This window comes from Oncorhynchus nerka, linkage group LG12, assembly GCF_034236695.1.
Source record: "Oncorhynchus nerka isolate Pitt River linkage group LG12, Oner_Uvic_2.0, whole genome shotgun sequence".
NCBI classification, from domain to species: Eukaryota; Metazoa; Chordata; class Actinopteri; order Salmoniformes; family Salmonidae; genus Oncorhynchus; species Oncorhynchus nerka.
This window is the reverse complement of record NC_088407.1, coordinates 22,749,980-22,761,150: the sequence shown is the minus strand read 5'-3', so window position 1 is coordinate 22,761,150 and position 11,171 is coordinate 22,749,980. Positions and strand designations below refer to the sequence as shown.

General features: G+C 44.2%; 1 protein-coding gene across 1 annotated transcript in view; it reads right to left on the bottom strand.

Annotated features, from left to right (window-relative positions):
* Positions 1-7,210: 7,210 nt before the first annotated feature.
* LOC115125526 (cytosolic phospholipase A2 gamma-like) overlaps positions 7,211-11,171 on the bottom strand; it is a 40,402-nt gene continuing 36,441 nt past the window's right edge. Inside the window, exon 16 of the mRNA XM_065024989.1 lies at positions 7,211-8,610. Coding sequence (XP_064881061.1) covers positions 8,426-8,610 — 185 coding nt within the window. The 3' untranslated portion in view covers positions 7,211-8,425. The remainder of the gene's footprint in view (positions 8,611-11,171) is intronic.

Below are 11,171 nucleotides of genomic sequence, written 5' to 3'. Positions count from 1 at the left end.
GTACTGGACCTGTTGGAAAACCCTATTTTCTTGGCGAACTGTTGCCTTTGACTGGTTTAATTAACTATAGCATATAGGCTAAGGTAATGAAATGCATTTTTGTCCAAACATTTCAGCAGGCTGTCCGCCCATATAATCAGTCAATCACGAGCCGCCACTCATGAATGTCCCTAAGACTGATTGGACTGTACCAGAGTAAGTGCTCCTCTGCAAATTTAAGCAAATTACAAGGCTAAGATTTGTCTGTATCCTTTACACACAAAAAAGTCACTAGAAATTAGCATTTCACCCCCCAAAAACAATTTAAAACAAATCTTACCGGGTGGGATATAAAACCAGACCTTTCAATATAGTTCTGAAACACCCTTTTGTGCTTTCCCAATGGCAGTGAAATTATAGACAATCGAAGATAAGTATGTTCATGCATGCTTATTTCATTAATGTAATGGTGCTGAAATGATTGTAACATGAAAAAACCCTTTCTCTTCTGTACAATTTTATTTTTTATGAATATAGCTATATAAATTTAGATTTCCACCTAACTTTTGCACATGTCTATTTATTTTTTTCATGTGTTGGCCATGCTGAATAGTTCTAGAAAGGTCTGGAACTCACCTTTCTGTGAAACAATGGTTAAAAATTGCTGAGGTGTACTAACTTGAGGTCACAGGTTCAAGTACAAATATTATGGAAAATATGAAAAATGATTTTCTTCCCCCTATTCAGCAAAAGGCCTTTCTAAATATAGTAACAATCAAACTAAAAATTACTATAAGATTTCACCTTTCTTACAACAAAAATAAATGTTAAGTGACAAATTGCCATCATTTTACATTACTGTCAGAAAGTTCTGCGTCACACAGCTACCATTCAAATGTCTTCACTTAACGCTGAAGTTGTAAGGAGTCTGATTCCCTCCCTCTGTGAGAAAGTAGTCATCATATATACATTTTACGGGAAAAATAATAATTTTGAGAGCTTAATCCATCTGAGAAGACCACAGCAAGTTCAAATGGTGAGATAAAGTTCACAAATGCGCACCACTCTCCCCTACCAGAAAACAACCCATGAGGGACTGCGACATACTGAGCCAGAGGATATCAATCCTTTGTCCGAATAGGCCAGAAAATGTGACCTCGCTCCCTATGCAAATGAGGGATGTGAAACCTGACACTTCAAGTCTGCTCTGCACTGGAGAATGGCGGCGGAATAAAGGATTGGACCCTGTGACGTTCACAAAGCTCTGTACACAAAAATATAGGTCGGAAGTGGTCCAGAACGACTACTAATATCCAAGAGGAAGACCATTACAGCACTTTACTGCGTTGTAGTGGAGCCCTGGGGAAGAGTTGCACTGGACAGAAGAGCGGGTGAATGTAGGGGATGATCAGGTGACGATGGTACACACAAAAAGTAATCATTAGTATCAAAGTAGGGTTCTTAATTTTCCCCTGTAGGAGCCAATGGTCAGAGCATCCTTTTGAAGAGTCCTGTTGGGTTCCATGTTGAACCATTTCCACTGAGGTTTCTAAACGGAACCCAAAATGGTTCAACTTGACCAGATCCACAGATTCTATTGGAGAATCAGGAATAATGGTGGGCTAATGCAAAGTGTAACAGGAAATTAATAATCTGCTACTCTCAATAAATCAGACTATTTAAATAGAATCTGTGGCTTTGGAAAAAACCTATCGACAAATAGAGAGTAGGGTGCTACAAGTGAAATCAGATTTTTTACAAACGGAATTGAATGCACACTGCTCACCTGCGAAATGATGGCATCCAACATGCTCAGCTAACTCCATGTTTCGCGGAACGCTTCCAGGTCGGATTGTAAATGTAGGGCCGGGGACGGAATGGGCATTGTGGCAAAAATGTTAGTGGGGTGGAAACTTGTCCTCAGTGTTTATTTCCTGCTCCCCCATAATTTCAATGTAAAAGCTAGCTTCTAGGTTCCAAGATTAATACTCTGCTAACACGATACCTCTTAGAAATGGATGTCATTCATGATTTAGTTTCCATAAACACTGGTGTTGGAGCCAAATTCCCATTTTATTTGTCCTATATTTATTGTTTTTGCTCCATTTACAAAAATATTAAATATTGCCTACGATAATGTGATTATGAATTTACTATGAAAATAATACATTTACATTTAAGTCATTTAGCAGACGCTCTTATCCAGAGCGACTTACAAATTGGTGCATTCACCTTATGACATCCAGTGGAGCAGCCACTTTACAATAGTGCATCTAAATATTTTAAGGGGGGTGAGAAGGATTACTTTATCCTATCCTAGGTATTCGAACAGTTTTGACTGGGCTGAGCGGGAACTGTACTTCCTCAGTGGTAGGGAGGCGAGCAGGCCAGAGGTGGATGAACGCAGTGCCCTTGTTTGGGTGTAGGGCCTGATCAGAGCCTGGAGGTACTGAGGTGCCGTTCCCCTCACAGCTCCGTAGGCAAGCACCATGGTCTTGTAGCGGATGCGAGCTTCAACTGGAAGCCAGTGGAGAGAGCGGAGGAGCGGGGTGACGTGAGAGAACTTGGGAAGGTTGAACACCAGACGGGCTGCGGCGTTCTGGATGAGTTGTAGGGGTTTAATGGCACAGGCAGGGAGCCCAGCCAACAGCGAGTTGCAGTAATCCAGACGGGAGATGACAAGTGCCTGGATTAGGACCTGCGCCGCTTCCTGTGTGAGGCAGGGTCGTACTCTGCGGATGTTGTAGAGCATGAACCTACAGGAACGGGCCACCGCCTTGATGTTAGTTGAGAACGACAGGGTGTTGTCCAGGATCACGCCAAGGTTCTTAGCGCTCTGGGAGGAGGACACAATGGAGTTGTCAACCGTGATGGCGAGATCATGGAACGGGCAGTCCTTCCCGGGAGGAAGAGCAGCTCCGTCTTGCCGAGGTTCAGCTTGAGGTGGTGATCCGTCATCCACACTGATATGTCTGCCAGACATGCAGAGATGCGATTCGCCACCTGGTCATCAGAAGGGGGAAAGGAGAAGATTAATTGTGTGTCGTCTGCATAGCAATGATAGGAGAGACCATGTGAGGTTATGACAGAGCCAAGTGACTTGGTGTATAGCGAGAATAGGAGAGGGCCTAGAACAGAGCCCTGGGGGACACCAGTGGTGAGAGCACATGGTGAGGAGACGGATTCTCGCCACGCCACCTGGTAGGAGCGACCTGTCAGGTAGGACGCAATCCAAGCGTGGGCCGCGCCGGAGATGCCCAACTCGGAGAGGGTGGAGAGGAGGATCTGATGGTTCACAGTATGGAAGGCAGCCGATAGGTCTAGAAGGATGAGAGCAGAGGAGAGAGAGTTAGCTTTAGCAGTGCGGAGCGCCTCCGTGATACAGAGAAGAGCAGTCTCAGTTGAATGACTAGTCTTGAAACCTGACTGATTTGGATCAAGAAGGTCATTCTGAGAGAGATAGTGGGAGAGCTGGCCAAGGACGGCACGTTCAAGAGTTTTGGAGAGAAAAGAAAGAAGGGATACTGGTCTGTAGTTGTTGACATCGGAGGGATCGAGTGTAGGTTTTTTCAGAAGGGGTGCAACTCTCGCTCTCTTGAAGACGGAAGGGACGTAGCCAGCGGTCAGGGATGAGTTGATGAGCGAGGTGAGGTAAGGGAGAAGGTCTCCGGAAATGGTCTGGAGAAGAGAGGAGGGGATAGGGTCAAGCGGGCAGGTTGTTGGGCGGCCGGCCGTCACAAGACGCGAGATGTCATCTGGAGAGAGAGGGGAGAAAGAGGTCAGAGCACAGGGTAGGGCAGTGTGAGCAGAACCAGCGGTGTCGTTTGACTTAGCAAACGAGGATCGGATGTCGTCGACCTTCTTTTCAAAATGGTTGACGAAGTCATCTGCAGAGAGGGAGGGGGGGGGGGGAGGAGGATTCAGGAGGGAGGAGAAGGTGGCAAAGAGCTTCCTAGGGTTAGAGGCAGATGCTTGGAATTTAGAGTGGTAGAAAGTGGCTTTAGCAGCAGCGACAGAAGAGGAAAATGTAGAGAGGAGGGAGTGAAAGGATGCCAGGTCCGCAGGGAGGCGAGTTTTCCTACATTTCCGCTCGGCTGCCCGGAGCCCTGTTCTGTGAGCTCGCAATGAGTCGTCGAGCCACGGAGCGGGAGGGGAGGACCGAGCCGGCCTGGAGGATAGGGGACATAGAGAGTCAAAGGATGCAGAAAGGGAGGAGAGGAGGGTTGAGGAGGCAGAATCAGGAGATAGGTTGGAGAAGGTTTGAGCAGAGGGAAGAGATGATAGGATGGAAGAGGAGAGAGTAGCGGGGGAGAGAGAGCGAAGGTTGGGACGGCGCGATACCATCCGAGTAGGGGCAGTGTGGGAAGTGTTGGATGAGAGCGAGAGGGAAAAGGATACAAGGTAGTGGTCGGAGACTTGGAGGGGAGTTGCAACGAGGTTAGTGGAAGAACAGCATCTAGTAAAGATGAGGTCGAGCGTATTGCCTGCCTTGTGAGTAGGGGGAAGGTGAGAGGGTGAGGTCAAAGAGGAGAGGAGTGGAAAGAAGGAGGCAGAGAGGAATGAGTCAAAGGTAGACGTGGGGAGGTTAAAGTCGCCCAGAACTGTGAGAGGTGAGCCGTCCTCAGGAAAGGAGCTTATCAAGGCATCAAGCTCATTGATGAACTCTCCGAGGGAACCTGGAGGGCGATAAATGATAAGGATGTTAAGCTTGAAAGGGCTGGTAACTGTGACAGCATGGAATTCAAAGGAGGCGATAGACAGATGGGTAAGGGGGGAGAGAGAGAATGACCACTTGGGAGAGATGAGGATCCCGGTGCCACCACCCCGCTGACCAGAAGCTCTCGGGGTGTGCGAGAACACGTGGGCGGACGAAGAGAGAGCAGTAGGAGTAGCGGTGTTATCTGTGGTGATCCATGTTTCCGTCAGTGCCAAGAAGTCGAGGGACTGGAGGGAGGCATAGGCTGAGATGAACTCTGCCTTGTTGGCCGCAGATCGGCAGTTCCAGAGGCTACCGGAGACCTGGAACTCCACGTGGGTCGTGCGCGCTGGGACCACCAGATTAGGGTGGCCGCGGCCATGCGGTGTGGAGCGTTTGTATGGTCTGTGCAGAGAGGAGAGAACAGGGATAGACAGACACATAGTTGACAGGCTACAGAAGAGGCTACGCTAATGCAAATACAGATACAGATACAAATACAGGATACAGAAAGTAACGCGTACTGGGGAAAAAAATACTATATTCTAAATATAACTCAACTTTCAATGCCATCGCTCACACACATGCCTTGATAAAAAATAGTATGACAGTTACTTGACTAATTTGTGGATATTAGAGGTAAAGAATAGCATTGTCAAAAGGTTATTTTGGGTAACCCCTTAATATCATAATAGTGGTAAACAAGGGGCCGCCCGAGACAAAATATGGTGACATGCAAGCACACCATTACCGTACGCAGTAATACATGAATTAATGTTCTTAATTCCTTATGTTTGTGTGTGGAACTGGCAATATGGGGGCTCACCTAGGCACACACCCTTTTTTCCCTGCATACCATTTCCCTATGGCAATATTGGCGTGGAAAGCCCTAGGTATTGGCATGGAAAGCCCTAGGTATTGGCATGGAAAGCCCTAGGTATTGGCATGGAAAGCCCTAGGTATTGGCATGGAAAGCCCTAGGTATTGGCATGGAAAGCCCTAGGTATTGGCATGGAAAGCCCTAGGTTTTGGCATGGAAAGCCCTAGGTATTGGCATGGAAAGCCCTAGGTATTGGCATGGAAAGCCCTAGGTATTGGCATGGAAAGCCCTAGGTATTGGCATGGAAAGCCCTAGGTATTGGCATGGAAAACAGATTTTGACCACACCCATAGTTTATGATTTAGTTACCCGATTGCTTAATTTTTTAACCTTAAAGAAAAGTTCATAGCTGTTAGATAACAAAGACTTGTGTTGTAAATCTCAGTTTCCTTGAATGAATATTTGTTATGACAAAGGAGATGATTGTGGACTTCCGTAAACAGCAGAGGGAGCAACCCCCTGTCCACATCAAAGTGACAGCAGTGGAGAAGCTGGAAAGTTAAGTTCCTTGGTGTACACGTCACAGACAGACTGAAATGGTCCACTCACACAGACAGTGTGGTAAAGAAGGCGCAATAGCGCAATGTCCGTACTGTGAGACATACTAAGACAGCACCACAGGGAGACAGGATGGACAGCTGATTGTCCTCGCAGTGGCAGACCACGTAACACCTGCACAGGATCGGGTACATCACACCTGTGGGACAGGTACAGGATGGCAACAACTGCCTGAGTTTCACCAGGCATGCACAATCCCTCCATCAGTGCTCAGACTGTCCGCAATAGGCTGAGAGAGGCTGGACTGAGGGCTAGCAGACCTGTTGTAAGGCAGGTCCTCGCCAGAAACAACGTCGCCTATGGGCACAAAACCACCGTCGCTGGACCAGACAGAACTGACAAAAGTGCTCTTCACTGACGAGTCACGATTTTGTCGTCGAAAGAATGAGCTTTACACCGAGGCCTGAACTCTGGAGCAGGATCTATTTGGAGGCAGTGTGTCACAGCATCATCGGACTGAGCTTGTCATTGCAGGCAATCTCAACGCTGTGCGTTACAGGGAAGACGTCCTCCTCCCTCATGTGGTACCCTTCCTGCATGCTCATCCTAACATGTCCCTCCAGCATGACAATGCCACCAGCCATACTGCTTGTTCTGTGCACGATTTCCTGCAAGACAGGAATGTCAGTGTTCTGGCCAGTGAAGAGCCCGGAATTTAATTCCATTGAGCACGTCTGAGACCTGTTGGATCAGAGGGTGAGGGCTAGGGCCATTCCCCCCCCAGAAATGTCCAGGAACTTGCAGGTGCCTTGGTGGAAGAGTGGGGTAACATCTCACAGCAATAACTGGCAAAATGGTGCAGACCATGAGGAGATGCACTGCAGTACTTAATGCAGCTGGTGGCCACACCAGATGCTGACTTTTACTTTTGATTTTGACCCCCCCTTTTTGTTCAGGAACACATTCAATTTATGTTAGTCACATGTCTGTGGAACTTGTTCAGTTTGTCTGTTATTGAATCTTATGTTCATACAAATATTTACACATGTTAAGTTTGCTGAAAATAAATGCAGTTGGCAGTGAGGACATCTTTTTTTGCTGAGTTTAGAAAATGATTGTTAGTATAATTTAATTATGCCGATGTGCTTTCATCAATTGAAAGCCCTTCATCTATTTTATGAGAATTTGTAAGATTTCTTGTTTGCATAAAATAGACGCAGACCAGTCTTTAAATAATAGGTAATAGAATTTATTCTCGGAGCGCGCTACCACTCAAACACAGATCATGACGTCATTTCACTGCCTTAACCGAACCCCCTCCTCTCGACAGGACAAAGTAAGGTGAAAAGTTAATTCTAACTTACTAACACACTCCCAGATAACTTTTGACCCCTCAACATTATCGATCACCACTGAACTGACAGTTTTAATTAACAGAAACCCTAGGAATGCACTCACTGCCTTATCTAAAAACCCCAGAGCTAAGTTTCAGGTTGGGTCAACCATAGGCTAACGACCTTATGTGTTTACACAGTCCACAACCCATTTGTTCCTGCTCAGTTGGAATGGTGTTCTTTAACATTTTATTACTCCTTTCTCCTGTCACACAATTTCTTCTTATGAACTCATATTTTCTATTTAAACATACAGAGTATAAGTTTACCTAGATACAATTCTATTTAAAATGGGAATATTGTTTATTCATTTATCCATAATAAATCCATAATAAATTCAACAATGACCTAAGTTTAAAAATCACCCGGTAAAATACTACTTGAGTAAAAGTATTTGGTTTTAAATATACTTAAGTATAAATCACTTCACATGACTTATATTAGCAATCCAGACAGCCAGGGGCACACTCCAACACTCAGACATGTAAAGAAGCATTTGTGTTTATTGAGTCCTAATCACGGGGACAATCTAGCTTTTCGTGCGTAAAAACTGCGAATTCAGAGGGTGTGATGTGCCTGCACTCAAAAAGAAAATCAAGTTTTTTTTAATGCATTAGAGATAACTGAAAGGTCTGTGTATGCTTTCTCCAGTGTGTAGATACAAATCTTTTTAAATCAAGACAGCATTTGTTGGGAACACAGATGAGCAGCAGGTGCTTCTAATCAGTCAACCAGATCAGAAGCAGCAGGGACTAACAGGTTGGGGTGTTCTCTTGATAAGTGCTTGAATTATACATTTTCTGTCCTGCTAAGCATTCAAAATGTAACAAGTAGGCAACCTTTGGGTGTCAGGGTAAGTGTATGGGGTAAAAATATATATACTTTTCTTTAGAAATGCAGTAAAGTAAAAGTTGTCAAATATAAATAAAGTAAAGATACAAAAAAAAATACTGTAGTACTTTACACCACAGATACAGACTATTGAGCCACTGACTTGCGCTTCTTTCTGCGTTGGGCAGCCATAATGATCTGTACCAGGATCCTGTATTTGTTGTTCTTCAAGTTGTCCTTGGCCTTCTTCAGGAGGCGTTCGTTCTCAGGCGCACCGTAGGGCTGCCGTAACGTTGTGTACTTCTCCCTCTCCTTCTTAATCCCCTCCTCGTCTAGGAAGAGAACAGAGAGCCTTTACAACACAACTTTGAACACAGAGGGTTCTATTTACAGCTGGGGGATTAAGGCAACGCTAGTGTCAAATACATGTACGTTTGCAATTTCGTCATGTAAAAACTGACCCACTATCATGTTCCTGCCCCAACACCAGGTTGAGCAATTGACCTCTTTTATATCAGCTCCTTGCAATCAGATGGGAGGAGTGGAAATATTTTAGGTGTGTCCTTAAAAACATGATCCAAAGTGCTAATTTCAGCCACCGTTGATTGGGATATTTATGACTAACCAAAAGCTGTTGTTTTTGGGGGGTGACACACTTCCCATATGCGCATGGAACAAGAGCAATCGCGAAGTAGTCAATAATGTCGATAAATGGTTTGACTCCTGAGACAACTTGGAAATAAATCTTAAAATCACCAAAACGTCATTCAAATATTAAGTTTGATAGGAATAAAACAGTGAGCTGACTTTGCCTTTGTATCTAAGAATTGTAGGCAGGCCCACATTATTTTAGCCATGAGGTCCTGTTTTGGACGTGCGTAAAAACCTACGTGTCCATTCCCATCATGAAACGAGAGACGAGAACCTCGGTGAACACTGGTAAACCTCATATTTAGAAGTTATCTCTAACACCTGCATGTTTTCCTTTTCATATGTTCAAAACCCAAGCCCTCCCTTAGACCTACTATAACGAATGATGGTTCAACAGCAATGAGTGTCTTTTTTTATCCTGCCGATTACATTTTACATGTATTTTTTTTTTAAGTTAAAAAAGATTGGTTGTAATAAAATTAAACGAAAAATAAAATCTTATTAGAATGATTCACCTTCCTGGTTTTGTGGTTACGACGTCGTTGCATTGCATGCGCCGCACATTCTGGAGATTGTGTGAATGCAATCTGATCTGTAATATGGTTCCGATTATGGGGCGGCAGGGTAGCCTAGTGGTTAGAGCGTTGGACTAGTAACCGAAAGGTTGTTAACACCACAGACTGTCCAGGAGTTGGCGGATGCTTTAGTCCAGGTCTGGGAGGAGATCCCTCAGGAGACCATCTGCCACCTCATCAGGAGCATGCCCAGGCGTTGTAGGGAGGTCATACAGGCACGTGGAGGCCACACACACTACTGAGCCTCATTTTGACTTGTTTTAAGGACATTACATCAAAGTTGGATCAGCCTGTAGTGTGGTTTTCCACTTTAATGTTGAGTGTGACTCCAAATCCAGACCTCCATGGGTTGATACATTTGATTTCCAATTTTTGTGTGATTTTGTTGTCAGCACATTCAACTATGTAAAGAAAAAAGTATTTAATAAAAATATTTCATTCATTCAGATCTAGGATGTGTTATTTTAGTGCCAGTATAAAGCCAGTATAAAATGTATTGTTTTGTACAACAGAGGAGCGCGCTCTTGTAAATAAACTTTCTGACTATCGTAGCTGGGCCTCCGTCTGATTCATTTCAACCAGTTTCTTACAAATTCTGGGTTTCAGGCTGATTAGTTCATTGAATTAGGTTTATGAACATTTAGATCTTAATTCTCGTGACAATATCCCAAAAAGTCAGTTTAGTTGGCTCCATCGATTTGAGTAATCCACTCGTTCAACGTGCAGAGAAAGCAATCCAAAAAGCTACCGCTAAACTTTGTTAAAACAATTCAAAATATGTTTCTATTTAATCCTCAGGTACCCTAAAATGTAATTAAACTATAATATTTAATACGGAAAGGAGTATGTTCAATAGGAAAGCAAAATTAGCAGGTCCGTGCCCTCTTCGTTGCGCGAGCACAGACTGATTTCCAACTCACTAAAACTCAGAATTCTTCCTCGTTTGGGAAGAAACAAGCCTGAAACCTAGAACAAAGACTGTTGACATCTAGTGGAAGCCATAGGAATTGCAATCTGGGAGCTGGATTTGGATATGACCCTATACGTTCCATTGGAAGAGCATGGGCTCTCAAAAAAAAATTCCAGTTGGTTTTTCTTCGGATTTTCAATTGTCTTATAGTCTCATACAATATTTTTAACATTTCTACAAACTTAAAGGTGTTTGCTATCCAATGTTACCAATTATATGCATATCCTGACTTCTGGGCCTGAGTAACAGGCAGTTTACTTTGGGCACATCAGTCAGACAGGAAGTGGAGAAAAATAGACCCTGCTCCTGTTGTCTTTGTGATGACTTGCTGTAACTCTACGGTTCTAAATAAGTAGTTTAGTAAACTGTCGAAAACATTGACTTGTTTGACCTTGCTGTAGGTGAGAACTGGATGGTTATCGTCAATTATCTGAGCAGTAATAAACCCCCACCTCGCAACCCAATTGACCCCAAACTGTTTACACACCTGTTGTTGGCAGAGAGAACATTTTGAAGTTTTAAAGCTAATTTCTACACATTTGTCCATGTCTTATGTGATACCTGGGATCAAAGCCCGACTGAATAAAACCAGTTTTGTAAGTATCTGCGTTCTTAGTCTCTTGGCTCTATTTTTAACAAACCTAGTGCCATGGTAAATCTAAGCGTTGGCGGTAGCACCATAGCAGCCATACTCAAA